Source organism: Dermochelys coriacea, chromosome 1 (assembly GCF_009764565.3).
Source record: "Dermochelys coriacea isolate rDerCor1 chromosome 1, rDerCor1.pri.v4, whole genome shotgun sequence".
NCBI classification, from domain to species: Eukaryota; Metazoa; Chordata; order Testudines; family Dermochelyidae; genus Dermochelys; species Dermochelys coriacea.
In genome coordinates, this window is record NC_050068.2 from 157,628,262 (window position 1) to 157,654,847 (window position 26,586).

Sequence of the window (26,586 nt, forward strand, 5' to 3'; positions counted from 1 at the left end):
GGAAGGTGTCCGGTCTGTGAAAGAAACTTATTGAAACAATAAAATAGGTGAGATTTTACCTGTATTCAGTTTTATTACTGTACTAGACTTAGACTTGCATGTTTTATTTTATTTTGCTTGGTAATTCACTTTGTTCTGTCTGCTATTACTTGGAACCACTTAAATCCTACTTTCTGTATTTAATAAAATCACTTTTCACTTATTAATTAACACAGAGTATACATTAATACCGGGGGGGGGGACAGCTGTGCATATCTCTCTATCAGTGTCATAGAGGGTGAACAATTTATGAGTTTACCCTGTATAAGCTTTATACAGGGTAAAACAGATTTATTTGGGGTTTGGACCCCATTGGGGGTTGAGCATCTGAGTGTTAAAGACAGGAACACTTATTAAGTTGCTTTCAGTTAGTCTGCAGCTTTGGGGCACGTGGTTCAGACTCTGGGTCTGTGTTGGAGCAGACTGGCATGTCTGGCTCAACAAGACAGGTGCTGGAGCCCCAACCTGGTAGGGAAAGCAGGGGCAAAAGTAGTCTTGGCACATCAGGTGGCAGCGCCACAGGGGTTTCCGTGATCCAACCCGTTACACCCTTTTCCAGTGACCATTGACCACATCTGTTGCTGATGTATTCATGTTTGCAGGGAAAAAGTTTGATTAAGAAAATTTACCCCCTTGCCTGATGTGTAGCTGCAGGCATGTGTGTTACATTGTTATATGTATTTTAGTCTGGAAATTAGCCTCTGTCTTTATAATGCTATCTCTGTCCTCAACTCACCCACCCCATCCCAAACTGTGCCTAGGTGTTGCATTACACCAGAGGAAGTAAGATCTCAGGGGTGATTTAGTGCTGAAATTCCTAGATGGGTTAAAACTGCACAGAGGTGTCAAAGCTGCAGAGCCAGTGTGTGGTAATATTGGGTAGTTAGCAAACAACAATGCATCTAACAAAAAGATCTAGAGGAGCTGCGCATGTAAAGCACATTTCCTGGCTGCAAGGTTATTGAATAGCTAGAGCAAGTTTTCACAGAGGAATTTCCCTGAATTCCCCCAACAAATAAATAGGCTTGGAAGGATTAGAAATGTCAGTAAATATTGATTTCACTGCGCACACACACACACACACACAAACCAATGGGAAAATGTTTCCATCATGAATAATCAAAATTTACAGAGTGGCAAAGTAAGAAAAATGCTGCTTGAGACTTCATTATAGGCAAAATCCAGTGATCTGGACTTTTGAATTAGGCTTGTTACAAATAGACAAGTGAATGAATAGTAAAAGCAGGTGGGATTTGATGGCTGAAAGCTCTTTTAATTGTAGATTTTGGCTGGCGATGTGGACAGTTTGTGCTTTAACGGCTAGAAAGCTTTAACTTTTTGAACCTCGGTGTCTATTGTCATTAAATCATTCTCTTACCCTGCCCCCATAACGTTCCACAACTTTGATCATTTAAATGGCTAAAAATCTTTAAAAATGCTTAAAAATAAACATCAATATGATCCGTCACAATGATAAAACAAATAAAAATTGAATGTTGCCAAGCCTACAAATATATCATTGCTTCTCCTGTATCTGCCTTATTTAGCCTCAGCTGGTCAGGAACAAGCTAGGGCCAATTCATGGTTGGGAGCTTTTCCCCATTCTGCAACTTGCACAAGAAGCAGGCACAACTGGCAGGGTTGCACCCTTCCTAATTTCCTGGTGCGTGCAGGACCCCCAAGCAGCTAGGGCTATGGGTCTGTCGCCCCACACCCCCTCGCAGTAGCAGGCCAAACAAGACCAGCATAGCTGAGGAGGATTAAACTGCACCCTATACAAGGGTGTAGATGCCACAGGGCTCAGGAAGGAATTCTGCACCCCCAAGGCAGCATTCCTCCTTGTACTTGCCTAAGGGTCGTGTGACTCCACACCGCCTACAACACTGGGCTGTGCCTGAATGGCATGATTGAGCTCAGAGTAGGGTCCTACAGTGGAATTTCTTTGCTTTTTCTTATCTGACCATTTGATCTAGCTCTAATACTAAAGCTATTTCTACCAATCCTCTGACATGCTGCATTTAACCTCCTGCGTGTATTGCAGACATTTTCGACAGCACGTCCTAGTACAGAAGCAATGTTTCACGCATGCCCTGTGCATCATTTACCTTCCCCATCCAGCATAGGAACAGCTGGCTCAGTCAGTCATTCCAAGTGAAATTAGAGCACAGATACACTTTGCCAACAAGCCATGGAGTGAGGCTTGCACATGTACAGCTTTGTCCCACACGTTAGCCTGCTGGGGGCAGGGGGCATTAAGCAGTCCTGAGGAGAACAGAGAGCTGTCTAAGCGTAATTATATCTTTTCTGTGTGAAATGACACATGTGGGAAAACAAGAGATTGGCGTGTTGCTAAGTGTAGAAAAATGCTTCTGAGCCTTTCCAGTCCCTTCAGTTTGTATGCTGTGAAAATACACTGCTCTTCCCCAGTTCTCAGGGACACAGAGACTTAATTACAAGTAAACTCTCAAATTAGAACATCCTGCTACACTAGGACTGTCAGAGAGCATGCAAAAAGTCTAAGATGGTACATTGCTATTTAGCTTTTAAGTGCAAATTCAGGAGCTGCATTTACCAGATTAACACAGGACGTGCAGGAGACTGTGACTGTCAGTTGACCTTGCCAAATGCTGTCATTGAATAATTCCCTTTCCTCCCACACTGCCTAGGAATCGGGTTGGCCCTGGTTGCTGCAGTGAAAGGCTACCGCAGCATCATTGTGTTGCCAGAGAAAATGAGCATGGAGAAGGTCAGAGTCCTTTATGGTATTACACTGAAATCCTGGGAATGGGGAAAGTCTCTCTCTTGAGAACTAGTGAACCCTTTTCTATATAGGGTAACAATCCTAGTTACAAGTAATGGCATATTTTTGTAGTTATTCAGAAGAGTTCTCTGGACAATGAAGCAGGCAATGATAATCTGACTGATTATCTGGTATCTGCTATGCAGCTGGTGCAATATATTAGCCAAATATGGTACATTTCTGCACAGAGATGATGCAATTTTGCATCTATGTGTGATGGTTAGAGCAAATGAAAGGTATGCAGGGCTCCTTGGTTCTATTTCCAGTTCTGCTGCTAACTTCTTGTGTGACTTTTGGCAAGTCACTTAACCTCTCTGTCCATTTCCCTCTATGTAAACTGAAGATATTTATAGTTACCTCATGGGAGTATTAATCAGAAACCCCATCAAGATGGCAGAAATTTCACATGATCTTGTGAGAATTCCTCCATTTGGGGCAGAAATCTCACAATAACAGTTTGCAAGACTTTGGCGCCTTTGAATTCAGACCTGAATCCTAGCCCTGACTTGGCTCAAACCTCAACCCTAACCTAGACCTAATCTGGATCAAACATCACCTCCTCAGCCCAACTGTAATAACCCACCCAACAAATGATCAGAAAACAAAGAGCTCTAATACCTAGCTCTCCTGTTCTCACCGCTACCTGTATTCTGGATCTGTGCTGGGGCTGCCCAGTGCATGGTGTACATTAGAGCAGCCTTGGGAGTGCTCTAACATATGTTTTGCTCCATATGCCTCTTGGAAATCAGCAAATAGTAGTCGTGCAGTTGATTCTGGTCATGCCCCCCAGCTACCACTTCGTTGTAGAGGCTAGGAGCATGGCCAGGCTAGAATCCTTATGCCAGGCTCGGAAGGCCTTCTGAATTTAGGAGTATTTTCAAGCGACATTTCCAGCCAATTTAAAGACCCATTATGCTGCCAGAATGATGTAAAAGAGCATTAGTGAGTGTGACTGAGAATCAGACGTTGTATCTCTAAACCACTCTAAATGTTAAATGTCTCATGAATGCAAAGCCCAGTCTGGCTTTTGACACTAACATGAATATATAGGTTCAGATTACCAGCAGTACAGGAGATCAGCTTTATTGTGTCTGCTTTACGATTTACAGGTTGATATACTAAAGGCTCTTGGTTCTGAGATTGTTAGGACTCCAGGCACCAAGTTTGATTCCCCTGAGTCTAATGTTTCTGTTGCTCAGAGGCTGAGATATGAAATCCCGAACTCCCATATTCTGGACCAGGTAAATTTAATTACTTTTTGGGTTCTCTCTTTAAATCTGGATTGTACAGGATTGCCTAGGTCTGCTCATCTCGCTCATTCTGCTACACATCTGTAAGATACTCAGTGCTATTGTGGCACTTCTTGCCACTGCATTTCTTCTCCCAGACATTGATGCTCATTTTTAGGGCACATGTGACTTGACTTCTCTTCCTTGAAGCAGTGGGCTGCAAAACCAAAATAAGAGGCATATTCAGAGACTGTGGAACCTGTGGCAAAGTTTTGGGGGTTTGAGCACATTTTGATCCTGTTCTGTCTGGAGAGTGTTTTACGACCACTTTAAAGTACATTTTTACGCTTCAGAAAGGTTCCTGACTGGCAGCACTGGAAAAAAGTATGTTGTGTATATATAAATAGACTCACAGTGATGATCAAACAAACCGCTTATAGTAAACCCTGCTACAGAATGGGCAGTGATAATCTGAGCCCGTCCCTCTTTGCCCCACACATTGACACATACATACAAGGATCACCTGCTCAGGGATGGTGCCTTCCTGTCACAGGGCTCACCATAGGGAGGGAGAGGTTAGTTTAGTCTTCTTGCTTAGAAGATCATTGACCTCTCTACAGATCTGTGAATGAGCTTCCTAGAGGCAGCAGCATGGGCATGTCGAGGACTGAGCTTGGAGCTGGAAGTCAGGCACTTCTGAGTTTTGCTCCTGGCTACCTGATGACTCACTATGCTGAAAAATCAGGAGATTTTTTAAAACAACAACAAAAAGTTGGGGGGACGGGGGGGTTCTTTGCTGGGGGATTATGTGCTTTTTGGGTGCACTCTCATCACATTTGCAGGTTTTTCTCTGCAACCACGTGGATTAAAAGCTTACTTTTAAAAAAAATGGAAGCTGAGTTTCTCAGGGAATCGCTGTCCTCCAGGAGCTGGAGCTTTAAGAAAAGCACCAAATATCACAAGAGTTGGCACCACTGAATTAGAAACACCCATGCCAGCAACCCTGCACCAACTGCAGGGCTCAGAGTTCTGGGAGCTCCTTCATTCCCCTCACCCCCTAGCCCTGCAGCCTGGGAGACAGCTAGGAGCACTTGTCCTCTGGAAGCACAAGACGGGGTGGCCAGCAGCATACTCTGTCCCAGAAGGAATATGTCTGAGTGGGGCACAGTGGTCATGCCCTTTCACCCCCATGAACACCCAATAGTGACAAGGGATCAGCACTGAGGGGAGGCACAAACGTCTGTTTGATAGTGTCACAGTACTCCTCTGAGCATAGTTTCCCCTTCATGCCCGTTTCTGATCTCCACTGGTGTGTTGCCTTCAGAATTCCCTTGCTCAGACACTACACCTCCCTTCCATACCCTCAGGCAGCTCCCCCTCTTGCCAGTCTTCATCAGGCTCTGTCTGTTTTGTGTTCAGTCATGAAGGGATGTGCCCATCCAACAGCATTGCCAACACCTGGTTTTCTATCAGCCTGTGTCTTCCGTGGGGGCAAGGGGTTGGGTTTAGGGGCATAGCTGGGGACAACATTCCTGTCCTTCTGTTTAGCTCCTCACTGGAAAACATACCACACACTGCAGTACCTCCCTAAAGCCCAAGACATCAAGTTACTAGACTACTAGGACTCTCTCCCTGGCCTGCTCAGATTGTGGTGCAGTGTTGCGCAGGACATGGAGGGGGCTTTTTATGTCTTGAGTAAAACACCTCTGTAGCTGTTCTTAGTTCAGTGTCTGACCCTCACTGTTAACCGTAACATACACTGTTATCTGTTGTAATAAACAGTACCGAAATCCCGGCAACCCGATGGCTCATTATGACACCACCGCTGAGGAGATCCTGGAGCAGTGCGAAGGTACTGTTTGTTCTATCTCGGCCATGGATTGCACATGCCATGTCCTTCTGAGGGAGGGTTATGTTACTTTATGGTCTTATTTATTTAAATGTGTAGAAAAGCTAAAAAGGGACTTGGTAAATTACAGGCACCCTTGACATAACTTTAAATAACCCCTGAGCACAGCAATTTGGGATGACCCACCTCTCCCTTGAACAATTCCCCACCCTTGTAATTACAATTCCCCTCCATTTTCAAAAGCCTTGGGAAAGAGATGAGCTTTGCAACACAGTTGGGCTAATTTGGACCCTGGAGGAAGCAAATTGCAAAGTAGTGGGTCCCTCATGGAGAATGGCTAACCAGCAGTCTTCTCTCTGTTTGTGTTTGCTTGCTGAGGAAGTATCCGAGCGTGTGTTTGCTGGGAGGGCAGGGAGAGAGCCTGAGTGAGTGTCTGATTGGCTGCTAGCCTGCAGGGGGCGGGCATTAGGGTGTCTGTGTGTTTGCGTCAGGGAAGCCTGGCTGTTTGAAAATAGCCAGAGCCTCGCGAACCAGCTGAGCGGCAGCGGAGCAGCGGAGCAGCGGGGACAGCAGAGCAGCTCACAGCAGGAGTTTGCCTGGGAGTTCGCCTGGAGTGAGCCCAGTGAGGCTTACATCTTGCCAACGTCTCTGAGGAAGCTCATAGTAGGTAGGTGATATGGAAGGGGGGGGTTCAGCTATTGTGACCTGCACTGGATGTGCCATGTTTGTCTTTCTTCCACAGGACAGAAGCGACTTTGTCTGTACAAAGTGCAAGCTGGTCTCCATATTGGAAGAGAAGATTGAAGGTCTGGAGCAACAGGTAACGACCCTGCGTTGTATACGAGAGACTGAGGATTTTCTGGACCAAACTCAGGATAGCCTTCTAGGGGCACAAAGCTCTAAAGATATAGAGCAGGTTGCACAGAGGAGCCAAGAGGCCAGTGAAGAAGCTTGGCAACATGTGACCTCCAGAAGAGGTAAGCGGAATGTCCGGGTTCCAGTAACACAGACACAGGTAACTAACCGCTTTCATGTTCTCTCCACAGGTACCATTGCGGAGAGTGGACCAGATGATATGTCTGGGGGGAGAAAGCAGAAGGAGACCCCGCTGGTTGGGAGGCATGAGATGCGATGTCCTGAGGTTGGGGGTTCCACGACCACCACTCCCAAGAGGAGAAGGCGGGTGGTGGTGGTCGGGGACTCTCTCCTCCGGGGGACTGAGTCATCTATCTGCCGCCCTGACCGGGAAAACCGAGAAGTCTGCTGCTTGCCAGGGGCTAAGATTCGTGATGTGACGGAGAGACTGCCGAGACTCATCAAGCCCTCGGATCGCTACCCCTTCCTGCTTCTCCACGTGGGCACCAATGATACTGCCAAGAATGACCTTGAGCGGATCACTGCGGACTACGTGGCTCTGGGAAGAAGGATAAAGGAGTTGGAGGCGCAAGTGGTGTTCTCGTCCATCCTCCCCGTGGAAGGAAAAGGCCTGGGTAGGGACCGTCGAATCGTGGAGGTCAACGAATGGCTACGCAGGTGGTGTCGGAGAGAAGGCTTTGGATTCTTTGACCATGGGATGGTGTTCCATGAAGGCGGAGTGCTGGGCAGAGACGGGCTCCATCTTACGAAGAGAGGGAAGAACATCTTTGCCAGCAGGCTGGCTAACCTAGTGAGGAGGGCTTTAAACTAGGTTCACCGGGGGAAGGAGACCAAAGCCCTGAGGTAAGTGGGAAAGCGGGATACCGGGAGGAAGCACAGGCAGGAATGTCTGAGAGGGGAGGGCTCCTGCCTCATACTGGGAATGAGGGGCGATCAACAGGTTATCTCAAGTGCTTATATACAAATGCACAAAGCCTTGGAAACAAGCAGGGAGAACTGGAGGTCCTGGTGATGTCAAGGAATTATGACGTGATTGGAATAACAGAGACTTGGTGGGATAACTCACATGACTGGAGTACAGTCATGGATGGTTATAAACTGTTCAGGAAGGACAGGCAGGGCAGAAAAGGTGGGGGAGTAGCACTGTATGTAAGGGAGCAGTATGACTGCTCAGAGCTCCGGTACGAAACTGTGGAAAAACCTGAGTGTCTCTGGATTAAGTTTAGAAGTGTGTGCAACAAGAGTGATGTCATGGTGGGAGTCTGCTATAGACCACCGGACCAGGGGGATGAGGTGGATGAGGCTTTCTTCCGGCAACTCACGGAAGCTACTAGATCGCATGCCCTGATTCTCATGGGTGACTTTAATTTTCCTGATATCTGCTGGGAGAGCAATACAGCGGTGCATAGACAATCCAGGAAGTTTTTGGAAAGCGTAGGGGACAATTTCCTGGTGCAAGTGCTAGGGGAGCCAACTAGGGGGAGCACTTTTCTTGACCTGCTGCTCACAAACCGGGTAGAATTAGTGGGGGAAGCAAAAGTGGATGGGAATCTGGGAGGCAGTGACCATGAGTTGGTTGAGTTCAGGATCCTGACGCAGGGAAGAAAGGTAAGCAGCAGGATACGGACCCTGGACTTCAGGAAAGCAGACTTTGACTCCCTCAGGGAACAGATGGCCAGGATCCCCTGGGGGACTAACATGAAAGGGAAGGGAGTCCAGGAGTGCTGGCTGTATTTCAAGGAATCCCTGTTGAGGTTACAGGGACAAACCATCCCGATGAGTCGAAAGAATAGTAAATATGGCAGGCGACCAGCTTGGCTTAATGGTGAAATCCTAGCGGATCTTAAACATAAAAAAGAAGCTTACAAGAAGTGGAAGGTTGGACATATGACCAGGGAAGAGTATAAAAATATTGCTCGGGCATGTAGGAAAGATATCAGGAGGGCCAAATCGCACCTGGAGCTGCAGCTAGCAAGAGATGTCAAGAGTAACAAGAAGGGTTTCTTCAGGTATGTTGGCAACAAGAAGAAAGCCAAGGAAAGTGTGGGCCCCTTACTGAATGAGGGAGGCAAGCTAGTGACAGAGGATGTGGAAAAAGCTAATGTACTCAATGCTTTTTTTGCTTCTGTTTTCACTAACAAGGTCAGCTCCCAGACTGCTGTGCTGGGCAACACAAAATGGGGAAGAGATGGCCAGCCCTCTGTAGAGATAGAGGTGGTTAGGGACTATTTAGAAAAGCTGGACGTGCACAAGTCCATGGGGCCGGACGAATTGCATCCGAGAGTGCTGAAGGAATTGGCGGCTGTGATTGCAGAGCCCTTGGCCATTATCTTTGAAAACTCGTGGCGAACGGGGGAAGTCCCGGATGACTGGAAAAAGGCTAATGTAGTGCCCATCTTTAAAAAAGGGAAGAAGGAGGATCCTGGGAACTACAGGCCGGTCAGCCTCACCTCAGTCCCTGGAAAAATCATGGAGCAGGTCCTCAAAGAATCAATCCTGAAGCACTTAGAGGAGAGGAAAGTGATCAGGAACAGTCAGCATGGATTCACCAAGGGAAGGTCATGCCTGACTAATCTAATCGCCTTTTATGATGAGATTACTGGTTCTGTGGATGAAGGGAAAGCAGTGGATGTATTGTTTCTTGACTTTAGCAAAGCTTTTGACACGGTCTCCCACAGCATTCTTGTCAGCAAGTTAAGGAAGTATGGGCTGGATGAATGCACTATAAGGTGGGTAGAAAGCTGGCTAGATTGTCGGGCTCAACGGGTAGTGATCAATGGCTCCATGTCTAGTTGGCAGCCGGTGTCAAGTGGAGTGCCCCAGGGGTCGGTCCTGGGGCCCGTTTTGTTCAATATCTTCATAAATGATCTGGAGGATGGTGTGGATTGCACTCTCAGCAAATTTGCGGATGATACTAAACTGGGAGGAGTGGTAGATACGCTGGAGGGGAGGGATAGGATACAGAAGGACCTAGACAAATTGGAGGATTGGGCCAAAAGAAATCTAATGAGGTTCAATAAGGATAAGTGCAGGGTCCTGCACTTAGGATGGAAGAATCCAATGCACCGCTACAGACTAGGGACCGAATGGCTCGGCAGCAGTTCTGCGGAAAAGGACCTAGGGGTGACAGTGGACGAGAAGCTGGATATGAGTCAGCAGTGTGCCCTTGTTGCCAAGAAGGCCAATGGCATTTTGGGATGTATAAGTAGGGGCATAGCGAGCAGATCGAGGGACGTGATCGTTCCCCTCTATTCGACACTGGTGAGGCCTCATCTGGAGTACTGTGTCCAGTTTTGGGCCCCACACTACAGGAAGGATGTGGATAAATTGGAAAGAGTACAACGAAGGGCAACGAAAATGATTAGGGGTCTAGAGCACATGACTTATGAGGAGAGGCTGAGGGAGCTGGGATTGTTTAGTCTGCAGAAGAGAAGAATGAGGGGGGATTTGATAGCTGCTTTCAACTACCTGAAAGGGGGTTTCAAAGAGGATGGCTCTAGACTGTTCTCAATGGTAGCAGATGACAGAACGAGGAGTAATGGTCTCAAGTTGCAATGGGGGAGGTTTAGATTGGATATTAGGAAAAACTTTTTCACTAAGAGGGTGGTGAAACACTGGAATGCGTTACCTAGGGAGGTGGTAGAATCTCCTTCCTTAGAGGTTTTTAAGGTCAGGCTTGACAAAGCCCTGGCTGGGATGATTTAACTGGGACTTGGTCCTGCTTTGAGCAGGGGGTTGGACTAGATGACCTTCTGGGGTCCCTTCCAACCCTGATATTCTATGATTCTATGATTCTATGATTCTCTCTTGTACCCAATGGGGCTTCAGATCAACTGCCTCTGCTACCGTCAACTGTGACAGTATGGCCTGGGGAACGTATGGACATGACAAAGTGCTGGATGACACAGTGGAGGTGGCCATCTACCTGCAGTTGTGGCATCTCTGTAATGGGTTAGTTAAAAGGACTAAATGGGTCAAGAGGCCTCCCTGGGAATATCACTCCATACGAGTAATCGGCACACTGTAGCTGATCCAGCAAACTCATTAGTAAATTAAAATGGATCAAAACTTTGCGACAGCTGCAGAGACTAATCCATCTTAATTTGGTGGCTGGAATAGGCAATAAAAGAATTTCAGTCCTTGTCTAGATGGGAAAAATGGAACCCATTCCCAGTGGTAGAAAGAGTGAAAGGCGTAGTGAAAACAGGGATCAGGTGTTTTAACAAGGTTAGTTGACAATGCTGGCAAGAAAGCCTGAGCCCTGCCTATACTATACTGTGCACCATTGCTAGCCCTGGCAGCAACCAGTAACTAATTATGTCTCATTTTTGCCAGTGTAGGTACAGCCTAAAACCCTCAGGGCCTGAGTCTACTTTCACTTCCACCCAGTGGTGGATTAAAGATTTTGCCACCCCTAGGCCCTGAAATAATTGCCACCCCCCCCCACCCCAGCTCACCTCCGCTCCACCTCCACCTCCACCTCCTCCCCTGAGCGCACTGCTGGGTTCTGCTTCTCCCTGCTCCCTGCCAGTGCTTGTGCGGGAAACAGCTTCGCGAAGGAGGCGGGAGGGGGTCATGCGGCGCGCTCAGGAGAGGAGGTGGGGCCGGGGTGAGGATTTGGGGAAGGGGACCAATAGAGACAGGGAGAGAGCGGGGAATGGGGGTGGAGAAGGGGTGGAGTTGGGGCGGGGCCGGGGGCAGAGGGCGGGAACCGGCACTGGGGGAAGCAGCTGCCTCTGGCTGCTATTATAAATTTGCTGCCCCTGCAAATTTGCCACCCTAGGCCTAGGCCTTGTCGGCCTAGGCGATAATATGCCGCTGCTCCCACCACTTTTACATCGGTGTAAATACAATGACTTCAGTGGAGCTTTTCCTGGCTTATACTGATGTCAGAGCTGGATGCTAAGGACAGCCAAATCAATGCGTGCTATTGCTAATGTGTCTGCAGAATTTCAACACAACATAGCGCAAAAGGATGGAGTTACCAAGCTAGCAATCTATCAAAGTACCATGGGGTGAAGCTTGTTGGCGCATCACAGCACTACAATGCTTCTACTCACTAGCATGAATTCTGTCCAGTTTTCGACATGCACAGGTTCTCTGTGCACAAGAACATGTGTAAAATACCTACTGATGTGACATGCCAGAATAAACCAATTGTGGAGAACATTTCCATCCTCTCTAAATGCTTCTCACCTCCTTTAACTGCAGGCAAGGTCCACATGGTCGTGGGTGGAGCTGGCACAGGAGGTACTATCACTGGCATTGGCAGAAAGCTGAAGGAGAAGTGCCCGGAATGCAAAGTAGGTAGAAAGACTGATCTGTGCATTGATTATTAGTGGCCACCTGGTGTTTTTCTGTCCTTCCCTTTGACAAGAGAAATGCCCTTGACGTCTCTTCTGGGACGATGCCAGTGACTGACTGCTTGCTCACCTGCAGCTGGGCTGAGCCTGATTATTGGAGTGTCTGTTTTCCACTTCTACTGAACCAGGAAGTACAGATGCAGCTCATTTTTGATGGTAACAATTTTCAGTTACTCTTAACGTGAGCTGGCTTCAGACTTGTGACTTAAAGGTAGAAGGCTCCATACCTCCATCACTAATCCTTAAGACTTGCAGTTCCCCATGCTTCTAAGATTAAATTGTAAAGCTGATGAGAAGGAAAACTTCTGGGCAAAAAGGTCCTGTCTGTCCATGCCAATGGACAGGAATGTTCATGCATACCTTGGGAAGAAAAACGTGTTGCAGCCAAATACAGTTATATGAACACAGGTAATTTTTTTATTGGAGATGCTTCTGCTTCATTTTCCCTAGGTTCTTAGTGTCTACCACAGGGGCGGGCAAACTTCTTGGCCTGAGGGCCACGTCGGGTTTCCAAAGTTGTGTGGAGGGCCAGTTAGGGGAAGCTGTGTCTCCCCAAGCAGCCAGGCGTGGCCTGGCTCCTACCTCCTAACCTCCCCCCCCTTCTTGCCCCCGATGGCTCCCCTGGGACTCCTGCCCCATCCAACACCACCACCACCCCAGTTCCTTGACGGTCCCCCCTGGACTCCTACTCCATCCACCACCCCCTGCTCCCTGTCCCCTGACCACCTCTGGACTCCCCAGCTCTGACTGCCCCCCACTGCCCCATCCAACTCCTCCTCACATTCCTGACTGCCCCCCCCCGGAACCCCTGCCCCATCCAACCACCCCTTCTCCCACTGATTGTCCTTCATGTGGGAACAAATGATACAGATAGATTCTTGCTGGAACGTATCAAGGGAGACTATGCCAGGCTGGGGAAGACGCTTAAGGAAATCAAGGCTCAGGTGATCTTCAGTGGGATCCTGCCTGTTCCTAGAGAAGGGCAACAAAGGTGTGACAAGATTATGATGCTCAACAGAAGGCTCAGGCACTGGTGCTATAAGGAGGGCTTTGGGATGTATGGCCACTGGGAAGCATTCATGGACAGAGGACTGTTCTCTCGAGATGGACTTCACATGAGTAAGGAAGGAAATAGACTTCTAGGATGGAGGATGGCACAACTGATCAAAAGAGCTTTAAACTAGGAATCTCGGGGAGATGGTGGGGAGATGTCCAGTATTCTCCACGCCGGATTTTAACATTGAGAGGGAAGAAAACCAAGTAAGAAAGGATACAGTTGTGGGTAAGAGAATGGACATAAGGAGGAAGGGTAGTGTACATACCAGTTTAATAGGTGATACTGGCGGTAGAATGTCTGTGCCTAATTGGGTAAAGAATGTGAGCGAGGCCAAACAGCAAAAATTAAGATGTACAGTAATGCAAGGAGCCTAAGTAACAAAATGGAGGAACTAGAGCTACTGGTGCAGGAAGTGAAACCAGATATTATAGGGATAACAGAAACATGGTGGAATAGTAGTCATGACTGGAGTACGGGTAATGAAGGGTATGTGCTGTTTAGGAAAGACAGAAATAAAGGCAAAGGTGGTGGAGTAGCATTATATATCAATGATGAGGTAGACTGTAAAGAAATAAGTGATGGAATGGAAAGAGTCTGTCTGGGCAAAAATCACATTGGGGAAGAAAGCTGCTAGAGCCTGCCCTGGGATAGTGCTTGGGGCATGCTATAGACCACCAGGATCCGATGTGGATATGGATAGAGACTTCTTTAATGTTTATAAAGAAGTAAATACTAATGGAATTTTGTGATCATGGGAGACTTTAACTTCCCAGATATAAACTGGAGGACAAGTGCTAGTAATAATAATAGGGCTCAGATTTTCCTGGATGCGATAGCTGATGGATTCCTTCATCAAGTAGTTGCTGAACCAACAAGAGGGGATGCCATTTTAGATTTGGTTTTGGTGAGTAGTGAGGACCTCATAGAAGAAATGGTTGTAGGGGATAATCTTGGTTCGAGCAATCATGAGCTAATTCAGTTCAAACTAAATGGAAGAATAAACAAAAATAGATCTGTGACTAGGGTTTTTTATTTCAAAAGAGCTAACTTCAAAAAATTAAGGAAATTAGTTAGGGAAGTGGATTGGACTGAAGAACTTGTGGATCTAAAGGAGGAGGAGGCCTGGAATTATTTCAAGTCACAGTTGCAGAAACTATCAGACGCCTGCATTCCAAGAAAGGGGAAAAAATTCATAGGCCGCAGTTGTAGACCAAGCTGGATGAGCAAGCACCTTAGAGACATGATTAAGAAAAAGCAGAAAGCCTACAAGGAGTGGAAGATGGGAGGGATTAGCAAGGAAAGCTACCTTATTGAGGTCAGAACATGTAGGAATAAAGTGAGAAAGGCCAAAAGCCATGTAGAGTTGGACCTTGCAAAGAGAATTAAAATGAATAGTAAAAGGTTCTATAGCCACATAAATAAGAAGAAAACAAAGAAAGAAGAAGTGGGACCGCTAAACACTGAGGATGGAGTGGAGGTTAAGGATAATCTAGGTATGGCCCAGTATCTAAACAAATACTTTGCCTCAGTCTTTAATGAGACTAATGAGGAGCCTAGGGATAATGGTAGGATGACAAATAGGAATGAGGATAGGGAGGCAGGTATTACCACATCCGAGGTAGAAGCAAAATTTGAACATCTTAATGGGACTAAATCGGGGAGGCCAGATAATCTTCATCCAAGAATATTAAAGGAATTGGCACATGAAATTGCAAGCCCATTAGCAAGAATTTTTAATCAATCTGTAAACTCAGGGGTTGTACCGTATGACTGGAGAATTGCTAACATAGCTCCTATTTTTAAGAAAGGAAAAAAACATGATCCAGGTAACTACAGATCTGTTAGTTTGACATCTGTAGTATGCAAGGTCATGGAAAAAATTTTGAAGGAGAAAGTAGTTAAGGACATTGAGGTCAGTGGTAACTGGGACAAAATACAACATGGTTTTACAAAAGGTAGATCGTGTCAAACCAACCTGATCTCCTTCTTTGAGAAGGTAACAGATTTTTTAGACAAAGGAAACACAGTGGATCTAATTTCCCTTGATTTCAGTAAGACATTTGATATGGTTCCACGTGGAGAATTATTAGCTAAATTGGAAAAGATAGGGATCAATATGAAAATTGAAATGTGGATAAGGAACTGGTTAAAAGGGAGACTACAGCAGGTCACACTGAAAGGTGAACTGTCAGGCTGGAATGAGGTTACTAGTGGAGTTCCTCAGGGATCGGTTTTGGGACCAATCTTATTATTACTGACCTTGGCACAAAAAGCGGGAATGTGCTAATAAAGTTTGCGGATGACATGAAGCTGGGAGGTATTGCCAATACAGAGAAGGACCGGTATATCATACAGGAAGATCTGGAAGACCTTGTAAACTGGAGTAATAGTAATAGGATGAAATTTAATAGTGAAAAGTGCAAGGTCATGCATTTAGGGATTAATAACAAGAATTTTTGTTATAAACTGGGGACTCATCACTTGGAAGTAACAGAGGAGGAGAAGGACCTCGGAGTATTGGTTGATCATAGGATGACTATGAGCCGCTAATGTGATATGGCTGTGAAAAAAGCTAATGCAGTCTTGGGATGCATCAGGCGAGGTATTTCCAGTAGAGATAAGGAGGTGTTAGTATTGTTATACAAGGCACTGGTGAGACCTCATGTGGAATATTGTGTGCAGTTCTGGTCTCCCATGTTTAAGAAAGATGAATTCAAACTGGAGCAGGTACAGAGAAGGGCTACTAGGATGATCCGAGGAATGGAAAACCTGTCTATGAAAGGAGACTCAAAGAGCTTGGCTTGTTTAGCGTAACCAAAAGAAGGCTGAGGGGAGATATGATTGCTGTCTATAAATATATCAGAGGGATAGATACCCTGGAGGGAGAAGAATTATTTAAGCTCAGTACCAATGTGGACACAAGAACAATTGGATATAAACTGGCCATCAGGAAGTTTAGACTTGAAATTAGATGAAGGTTTCTAACCATCAGAGGAGTGAAGTTCTGGAACAACCTTCCAACAGAAGCAGTGGGGGCAAAAGACATATCTGGCTTCAAGACTAAGCCTGATAAGTTTATGGAGGGGATAGTATGATGGGATAGCTTAATTTTGGCAATTAATCGATCTTCAACTATTAGCGGTAGATATGCCCAATGGCCTGTGATGAGATATTAGATGGGGTGGGATCTGAGTTACTATAGAGAATTCTTTCCTGGGTGTCTGGCTGGTGAGTCTTGCCCACGTGCTCAGGGTTTAGCTGATCGCCATATTTGGGGTCGGGAAGGAATTTCCCTCCAGGGCAGATTGGCAGAGGCCCTGGGGGTTTTTCGCCTTCTTCTGCAGCATGGGGCACAGGTCACTTGCTGGAGGATTCTCTGCACCTCAAAGTCTTTAAACCAGAATTTGAGGACTTCAATAGCTGAGACATAGGTTAGAGGTTTGTTACAGGAGTGGGTGGGTGAGGTTCTGTGGCCTGCGTTGTGCAGGAGGTCAGACTAGACGATCATATTGGTCCCTTCTGACCTTAAAGTCTATGATTCTTCCTGTCCCATGACCGCCCCCAGAACCCCTGCCCCTGATTGCCCCTGCCGCCCCATCCAACCCCCCTTCTCCTTCCTGACTGTCCCCCTCGGTACCCCTGCTCCCATTCAACCCCCCTGTTCCCCGCCCTCTGACCACCCCGACTTCTATCAACACACCCCACCCCCTGCCCACCACCACAAACTCCTCTGCGCTCTATCCAACTCTCGCTACACCCTGCCCCCTTACTGCACTGCCTGGAGCACCGGTGTGCTACAGCCGTGCAGGCCAAAGCACCGGGTCAGGCCACGGCTCTGCAACTGCGCTGCCCGGCACCCCAGAGCGTTGCGCCGGCAGTGCACTGAGGCTCTGTGGGAGGGGGGACAGCGGAGGAAGGGCCGGGGACTAGCTTCCTAGGCCAGGAGCTCAGGAGCTGGGCAGGAGGGTCCCGCGGGCCGTAGTTTGCCCACCTCTGGTCTTACTAGTGATTCTTCCCTTTCAGATTGTTTGTGTAGATCCCGAAGGCTCCATTGTCGCTCTGCCCAGTGAGCTGAACACAACAGAGGACACAACCATGGAAGTAGAGGGGATTGGACATGACTTTATCCCAACTGTCCTTGACAGATCAGTAAGTAGCATTGTGACAAGCAACGGGGGAGGGGTGGTTAGGGCCCAGCCATGAAGTTTGGCTCTTGGACCAAACTATCCCCAAGTTCAAAAGTGTTCAGATCCAGGGTCCAGTTCTGGCCCATCTCTAATTGTTGAAAGTTAGCTGAATTAGTTACCAATGCAAAAGACGCTATCGCTGGTGGCTTAAACCCTGCCCAACCCATACGTCTGACCTAAACAAGAGGCAGGGAGAGGCCAAATTTAAGAGATAACCAGAAATATGCTGCAACACTACACTCCATCATTCTGTCTTTCTTAACAAACTTTCAGGCAGTTCTTATAGCCTTGTTAATAATATTAATAATGGATCCCAGTGCTTTTCATTATTATCATTATTTACTATTTGAATTCTAGTAGAGCCTGAAGGCCCTAACCAGGGATAGCACCCGATAGTGCTAGATGATATGTACACAGAGGTTATTTCTAGCTTTAGTGTAGCTAGCTCAGATGCTGGGAGCAGTAAAGCTGCAGCAGCGTGGGCTGTGGTACAGGCTGTCTGCCGGAGTAATTACCAAGGATTCTGGGCGGGCTAAGACAGCCAGTGTTGAAGCCCATGCTGCTGCAGCTTCCCTGCTACTGGTGCCTGAGTTAGCTAGATTAAAGTTATCGTGGGTATGTCTTCACAAGCTGCACTCACACCTGTGATTGCAGTGTAGACTCACCTATGGAAGAGTCAGAGATCTTGCCCTGAAGAGCTTACAATCTAAAAGACACAGCAGGCAAACATAGAGGCAGTTATAAACAAACAAAAATTGCCAAAAGTGCAACACAACATCATCTCACTTTCTCCTTCACACAGCAACTCCCTTGCCCACCACTCTGACTCATACCCAGCTGCCAGTCAGAGTTCTTCACAGCCCTAACTTAGCCTGAATGGCCTCCTTCCCCACTTCCTGCCTCCATAGAAAAACACTCAGCCTGGTTCTCGGAGTCGCACACAAAACCAGAACCTAAGATGTGAGCCCCTTCATGTTTTAGATCTGGTTGAATAACAGCTCTTGAATTTGAGCCCATCCCTAGGGAACTTTAGCCCTGGTTCAGCAAAACCCTGAACCCTAGCTTAACCCTGACCCAGACTGGGATCTGAACACCAGTTCCTCAGCCCACCACTATTCAAAACACATTAGACACTAAAAACCACGAGGAGTCCTTGTGGCAGCTTAGAGACTAACAAATTTATTTGGGCGTAAGCTTTTGTGGGCTAGAACCCACTTCATCAGATGCATGGAGTGGAAAATACAGTAGGCAGGTATAAATACACAGCATATGAAAAGATGGGAGTTGCCTTACCAAGTGGGGGGGTCAGTGCTAATGAGGCAATTCATTTAGGGTGGATGTGGCCCGTTTCCAACAGTTGACAAGAAGGGGTGAATATCAACGGAGGGAAAATTATTTTTGTAGTGCTAACAAGACCAATTCAATCATGGTTGATGTGACCCATTCCCAACAGTTGACAAGAAGTTGTGAGTACCAACAGAGGAGAAATTATTTTTTGTAGTGACCCAGCCACTTCCAGTCTTTATTCAGGCCTAATTTGATGGTGTTGAGTTTGCAAATTAATTCCAGTTCTGCAGTTTCTTGATGGAGTCTGTTTTGGAAGTTTTTTTTTTTTTGTTGAAGAATGGCCACTTTTAAGTCTGTTATTGAGTGTCCAGGGAGATTGAAGTGCTCTCCTACTGGATTTGAAGGTTACAATTCTGAATGTCTGATTTGCGTCCCTTTATTCTTTGGCATAGAGACTGTCCGGTTTGTCCACACTAACAGTTTTACTTCTGCAGTGTTGGCAGAAGCATAAGAGGAATTAATGTGGGTAAAATTCACTCCAGTGGAAGCTAAGGATGAAGCCTACAGGTGCTTTGCCATATGTGTTCATTTTCAAGTGCAGCGGAAAGTGATTTGACGCTGAAGGAAGATGCAGGTGCTCAGCACCTCGGAAAACCCGGCCTCCTGTACAGAGCAGAATGCACCAGAGGAGTGGAGCCCAAAATAACATTTCTAGGACCCTAAAATCTTCCTCTCCTTCCTTTCAGGTGGTGGATTTGTGGTGCAAGTCCAATGATGCGGATTCCTTTCTCATGGCTCGCAGGCTGATTAGAGAGGAAGGATTATTGTGTGGTAAATTATTGAAGAATGTTATATCTGTTCATAAACATTTTCCATTTTAATTCCATCTTTTAAGCATTTTAGACTAAAAAGCTCTTCAGGGCAGGCAGTGTCTATGTTTTTGTGTCTTACACAGTTCTGAGCACATTCTCTGTGCTGTACTGGTGGGGCCAGATCCTGAGTTGGTGCAAATTGATTGCATGGAGCTACAATGATATATAGCAGCCCTGGATCTGACTCATGCTAGATAATTGTAATCTCATCTCACATTCACACTTTTGCATAAAGAGGTAGATCTTCTGGGGCTACCTTTTTTTGGGTGCAGTGTCACATGAGCTGAGTGGAAAGATTTGTGGGATTCAGAGCAAGGCAAATGGACAAAACCTGCAGCTCCACTAAGTCAGCCATAGGAGGTTATATTTGCTGTCTTTGAACAGTTGCCATATGATGCTGGAAGGTGCAAGGATTGAAGCAGGACGTTTTGAGATGTCCTGTTAAAGTGAGGCGTTCTTACAGCTCCCAGTCCCTGGTGCAAGGGAGAAATTCTTCATAAGAGAAACCGAACAGCTTTCCAAAACGAACAGTTGTCCTTGTGCAAACGCTGCTTACAGATGGACATCAGGGCCCACTCCACAAGGCATCAGTGCAACTCAGCTGGCTGCACTCTCAGCCCTGGGCCAGATGCACACAGGTTCAAATCCAATACCAGCCAGTATAGGGGCTCATGCTGATAGCTAAAGAAGTAGTGAGAAACCACAACTGCCACTGACGTCGGGGCGCTGCAGGTGCTCAGCACCTTTGAAAAATCAGGCCTCTTTTATTTAGATGCCTACGTTTGGATTTAGGTGCCTAATTTTAGGCACCCAAGTCTGAAAATGTTACCTTGGTATATATGTAACACAAGTATATAAGAAGCACATTTTTAAAGGTATTTTGGCTCCTGACTCCCATTGATTCCAGTGGGCGTTAGGTACATAAGTACCTTTAAAAATTGGCCTCGAGTGTCTTCCAACACTCAAGATTATCTCAGGAGATATGTTTCCACATTTCAAAGGACAGCATCTGCAAGTCTAAAGAGAATTGCCATGTAAATGATAAAATAACAACCTATGACTAAACTTAACTCCTTAAGTCTGAGATTTCAGGTGATGGACAATGAAATAAGTGCTTTTTCTACATTTGCTAGAGAACAGCTAGTTTATAAAACTGAATTACTACAATTCATTCACTTACAAAATGTCACTTGCATTCAGAAGTATTACATTCATACTATCATTCCTTTTGAGGTCAATGGTGTCACACCAAGAACAAATTTGGTTCAGAAATCCAAAGTGCACACGGACTGAGGACAATGATGACCCTTAGTCTTTTCTAACCTGAAATATTAGCAGGTAGAATTACCTGTGAGAAGCCAAGGACCTTTTTTTCAGTTACACGCAGGAAAATGAAAACACACAGATGCGCACACACACACATTCATGGCCCCAAACGCCATCACTGGCTGGTATCCCATGTATAAGTGCAATTTTAATTTTCCTTCCTTTCGACCATTTATTTAAAGTGCACTAGGCACTTGTAAAATGTGTTAGCTCAACAGCTCTGGAGAGTGAAATGTTCTCTGTACCAGAGCAGGGACAGAACAGGGACAGCTTGGGCAAGTTTCTCCCAGCCCCCCTGCCCCTCACCTGAAATTTCCATCTCAAAGGCTGGAAGGGAGTTTGGTCTCACTGGCTAGACCCTCAAAGATATGAAATCAATGGAAGTTAGATGCCTGCATACCTTTGAGGAACTGGGGCCATGCCCTGTCAATCCTTGTCTTCCCTGCAGACACTGCTCACAGAGTGATGATAGTGCCATTTGTGATGGGGCCACAAACTGGACTAGAATCACCACTCCCATCATCCATTCAACAGCCCTCACCTGCACATTCTCCTTTAGTCACTACCTGGTCTCTGTTGGAGCTAGGGGCTTACAAGATTATAGGCCCAATCCTGTACACCAGTGTAACTGCACTGGCTTTATTGGAGTTATGCCTGAAACACACTGGTGCTGATGAGAGGAGGATCATGCCCTAAAGGTGTCTCATAACCAAACCCTGACCCAACTGTCCCCTGCCTGTCACTGCAGGGGCATTACCCTAGGCCACTCTGTGATTATATATTATTGTCTCATATACAGTTAGCTCTTGTGTGAGTCTATTTTCTTGTTCATATGTCAGGTGGCAGCTCCGGCAGTGCAATGGCCATTGCTGTGAAGGCTGCCAGGAATCTGACGGAGGGTCAGCGCTGTGTTGTCATCTTGCCCGACTCCGTCAGGAACTACATGTAAGACTCCTCTTCTGTAGTGCTTCCGACCTGCTGCTTTCATTGAGGTGACAGTGTTGCAGAGTTTAGCCATATCAATGGAAATGACATTTATGGACCAAATGAATAACATGGCCATACAAAAGATTTGCTGTCACATGGCCAGTTATTCTCTGTGGCAGAGGGGAAATTACCTCACTCCGTCAGTAGAGGAGGAAACACCGTGGACCCACTTCACTACTCTGTTTCGCCAGTGTAATATACCACTGAAAGCAGATACATGTAAATCAATGGAGTTACACCAGCATAAAACTGGAGTGGTGAATGAGACCATAAATAAGGAGTCAATTTACCTTCCTTACAGGGACCTTTGCCGTCCTCATATGGACATTAACATAAGAGTGCAAAACATTATCGTGTAATGGTAAGAGCAGAGGGCTGGGAGTCAGAACGCTTGGATTTTATTTCACTCATCACTGACATACTCTATTATGCTCCAGGAAAAATCACCTAGACTGAAATTTTCAAATTTGGGTGCTTAAACTTAGGCCCTAAATAACTGGTGTAATTTCACCTGCACCTCCCATTCACCTCAAAAGGGGCCAACATCAGCTGATTGCTCAAACTATGGGAGCCATGGTGAAATACTAAGGCCTAATGCATTTAAATCCTTTCTCTCCCTGCCCCCCCCACCCTCCTCAATTTCTTGCTGGGTGCATTACAAACTTCTTCCTTGTTCTTTGCTGATGATTTCTAGGTCCAAGTTCTTGAATGATAGGTGGATGGGCAAGAATGGATTTCTAAAAAATATCCAGGAACATAAGCCTTGGTAAGGTTCTACTCCCTGCTACATTAACTGCCCTCATTGATAGGGAAATAATCACTCTGCATTTGGAAATGATCATGTATTTTTAATTTTCTTTCAATAATTCAGTCCCTTTGAAAAGTTAATCTAGTCCAGGGGTTCTCAAACTTCATTGCACCGCGACCCCCTTCTGACAACAAAAATTGCTACATGACCCCAGGACAGGGGACCAAAGCCTCAGCCCTCCCTGGCACCCTGGTGGAGGTAGGTGGGAAAGCCAAAGACCCACTGCCCTGGGGATGGGGAGAAGCCGAAGCCCAAGGGGCTTCAGCTCCAGGCAGCAGGCCTGTAATCTGAGCCCCACTGCCCAAGGCTGAAGCCCTCAGGCTTCAGCTCCAGACTGTGGGGCTCGGGCTTGGGCTTTGGCTTCAGCCTCTGGCCCCAGCAAGTCTAAGCCAGCCCCGGTGACCCCCATTAAAACAGGTCCCGACCCACAGTATGAGAACCGCTGATTAATCTTGTTGGAATGGATTGGACTAAAGTGTGACTCTCTTTCAAATGTTGGTTTCCCTGTTCATTGGTCTAGTCCATAAAGAAGGAGTTTATTTTCTGCAGAAGTTAATTCTTTCACACAGACCAAGGTCTTGTGTCTGTCTACAGTGAAGAACAATTTGGAATGAATTTCTAGGTCAGTGTCAAATGTCCTCCACAGCAAGGAAGCTTCCAGCAGTTCTGTGGTGACAATGGTCATAGACAATAGAGATGAAGGGCCCTTTTAAATATCTCCGTTTTCCGTTCAGGCAGGTAATATAAAGTTCCCATTTTAGATTAATGGATTCTAAGGGCACAAGGCATCATTATGATAATCTAGTCTGACCTCCTGCATAACCGAGGCCATAGAATTTCATCAGGTGATTCTTGTAGTGGAGGGAATTCAGTCTTTAGAACACTTTGAACCCAGTGACTCATGGTTGTACTACAGCACAGTTTTTAGAAAGAGAGTTAATCTCAGTTTAAAGACGCCGAGTGATGAGGAATTTGCCACATCCTTTGGGATGTTGCTCCAAAGGTTAATTAACCTCATTGTTGAAAAAAGGTTATCTTATTTCCAGTCATGGGTGGTGGGTATCATAGGCTGGGGGAGGCTCCCCAAACAACCAGGCATGGCCCCACCCATGCTCTGCCCTCAGTCCCGCTCCTGCTTCTGGGCTCTGTGGCTCTTCCCCTGTGCCGAGGCCCAGACTCGGCCTGGGGCCGTCCCTCCCTCCCAGCGCTCCAGGGCTGGGGCTGCACTGCCCACTGGGAACTGGGGGCAGGGGCGCGTTCTGGGGCTCAGGGCACTAGCCTGAGGCAGGGGATGGTGGCTGCAGTGGGGGGGCTCTGGGCTCTGGGGTGGGAGGGGGAGGCATGGAAATGGTGGGACCTAGGGTGGAAGGGGCGGGGCTGGGGGTTAGCCTCCCCAAGCCAGCAGTTCACACGCCGCCCATGTTTCCAATTTGAGTTTTTCTAATTTCGGCTTACAGCTATGAGATCTTGCTTTGCCTTTGTCTGCTAGATTGAAAGGCCCTTTAACGTCAGATGACTTCTGACTTGCAGATTTCCTTCTATTCAGAGAGAACAGGAATATCCAAACCTTCCGGAAGCCATACTTGCTGCGTTGTAGGACTCTCTTTTTGTGCTGGGGCTACATGCTCCAGGCCTTAAGAAACAAGGGTACAAATGAAAGAAGTGAAGTCAAGTGAGACTACTCCCCTTCTTACAGTTAAGCACTTGCTTAAGGGCTTTGGTGGATCAGGGACAGGTGCTCAGCACTGCAGGCTCAAACCCTGAGTCAGGAGTGAGACTTGCCTGAGTACACATCTGAGCTCCAGTGTGGTGCCCTCTGTCTAAATCTGCCTATACTGTAGTCTGTGTCTGAGCGAGCTCTGTCTAAACAAGACAAGGAGCAGCTCAGACTCAGCCCCACACATGCCTCATGCTTGTGAATAACAATAAACTCTTGTCCTTTTCCAATAGGTGGTGGAATGTCAAGGTGCGGAAGCTGAATCTCTTGGCCCCTCTCCTTCTTGTCCCAGAGGTCAACTGTCAAAAGGCAATCGAAATCCTCAAGGAGAAGGGCTATGCCCAGGCACCAGTGGTTGCTGAATCTGGGTATCTCTTTTCTCGGTTGTGTGGATGATTATGTGAATGAGTAACAGCAATGAGGAAACTAATGACGAAATACTTTATAGTTGTACAATAAACCTGATTCATTCAGTCCCTTCAATACACTTTTTAACGTACCATTTAAAAACCTGTACGGTGAAAGTGAAAAATAATGGCACGGGCCTAATCCTGAGAGATGCTGAGCCCCACTGCGTGGCATGAGAGTTGCACATGCTCAGCACCTCTTAGGATCAGCTACCTATATTGTTTCAAATCCTCATTTTTGCTATAGTCAGCAATAACAGATGTGGCCTATCAAGGAAACGTTACATAAATTAGCCAAGAGAAGAACTGGCCAGATCCAACACCCACTGAAGTCAATGGGTGTCGGACCAGGCTCCTAATCAATCAAGTGTACAGTAAAGGTAAGGCATAGATATGAAACACACGGGTAAATGACAGCAAGTGTCCATTAGCTGACTTTTCTTCAAATGTTAAATCCTGAGCTGTAAATTTCAGACAATAATTGCTGTTAAAAACATTGTATTAGGGAGAGGATCCTCCTCTTGAGGATACATGTTTTAATGAAACAGCTACAATAGCAGCTGCGGGTATACAATGGAGTCCCTCACTGGCTAAACAAGTTGAGCTTTTCCTACAGCACAGAGTGTCTCAGCTAATAATGATCTGGCCCCAGGCTCCAGTTTGGAGATGGAACGTTCCCAATCTGAAATTGTATCCCCATCTCTCTGTATTAGCATCTAAATGTTGTGCTGTTATTATTTCCTTGCTATGTACTTTCCTTGGCTGCTTCCTTCCACACCAGATGGTAACCAAGTCAGAAATATGTTCTCTTGTGGTGGAAACTGATTATTGTACAGGAGAATAGGCTAACCCCATAGCCCAGGAAGGAGGAAAGAAAGAGGTGACCCAACAGTGAGATGATTTTCTAAGCTTTGTTTTTACTGTGACACACCAACAAATGACAGTCAGGAAGACTTGCACCCACCAAAAAGATGCTCGGATGAACTAAGGGCCACCTCCTTCTCCCATTGAAGGCAGGAAATTTTATCATTGACTTCAAAGGGAGCAGGATTGGTCCCTAAAAGCTGTTTAGCCATTTGACCACTTCAAGCCTGACCCTTTTCAAATCTCCCTGTTCTCTTACAGTCACATTTTGGGAATGGTGACTCCCAGTAACATCCTCTCCTCATTGCTGGCTGGAAATGCTCAGTTCTCGGACCCAGTCATCAAGGTCATCAATGACCAGTTTTCAAAGGTATTACAGTTATTGATTTGTTTCAAATAGAGCCCAGAGGTGAGTTATGCACCTCCCAACACAGAAAGAAGGCATGATCCCCACTCCAAGGAGTGGGAGAGGAGAGAGAGGATGGGATGAGCAAAAGGGAGAGACAGAAGATAAGAGGTGGTGGGAAGGGACAGTAGAAATGAGAGGGGAAAGAGGAGTGGGGACAGGGAATTGAAGTGGGGTAGAGAGAGAATGAGAAAAGGATCTTACCGAAATGACGCAAAGCCTGACAGGATCTGTCATTTGAGGTTTTTAGGCAAGGATTGTGTCTAGTTGGAGAAAATTGAATGCTCTGTGAGTGATACTCATATCACGGATTCACGATCATTGCATTTTTGCCAATACGGGGACCTGTTCCTGCTCCCACTCATACCATGGCAAACAGCTGCTGCTGAAATGGTAGAATTCTGCACTTGGCAGAACTAATCCTATATATAGCCTGTGTTTCTGAAGCATTCCACTGTATGACTTGTCTAATTACCAGTTAGATTATGCCAGGCTTTCTGTGGTTGTGCAAA

At 46.5% G+C, this 26,586-nt stretch overlaps 1 protein-coding gene and 1 long non-coding RNA gene across 2 annotated transcripts in view; one reads left to right on the top strand and one right to left on the bottom strand.

Moving 5' to 3' along the window:
- Positions 1-26,586, top strand: part of LOC119861414 (cystathionine beta-synthase-like) — a 66,414-nt gene that overhangs the window by 24,802 nt on the left and 15,026 nt on the right. Inside the window, exons 4-13 of the mRNA XM_038416535.2 lie at positions 2,706-2,785; positions 3,949-4,080; positions 5,851-5,920; positions 12,005-12,096; positions 17,237-17,362; positions 19,434-19,518; positions 21,725-21,830; positions 22,567-22,638; positions 24,631-24,765; positions 25,930-26,038. Of these exons, the coding sequence (XP_038272463.1) occupies positions 2,706-2,785; positions 3,949-4,080; positions 5,851-5,920; positions 12,005-12,096; positions 17,237-17,362; positions 19,434-19,518; positions 21,725-21,830; positions 22,567-22,638; positions 24,631-24,765; positions 25,930-26,038 (1,007 nt within the window). The remainder of the gene's footprint in view (positions 1-2,705; positions 2,786-3,948; positions 4,081-5,850; positions 5,921-12,004; positions 12,097-17,236; positions 17,363-19,433; positions 19,519-21,724; positions 21,831-22,566; positions 22,639-24,630; positions 24,766-25,929; positions 26,039-26,586) is intronic.
- On the bottom strand, positions 3,997-26,455 carry LOC122458357. Its single transcript, XR_006278367.1, has 3 exons — positions 26,279-26,455; positions 4,629-4,801; positions 3,997-4,285 (listed from the first exon to the last, which is right to left on the bottom strand). It is a non-coding gene; the product is annotated as an uncharacterized LOC122458357 (long non-coding RNA).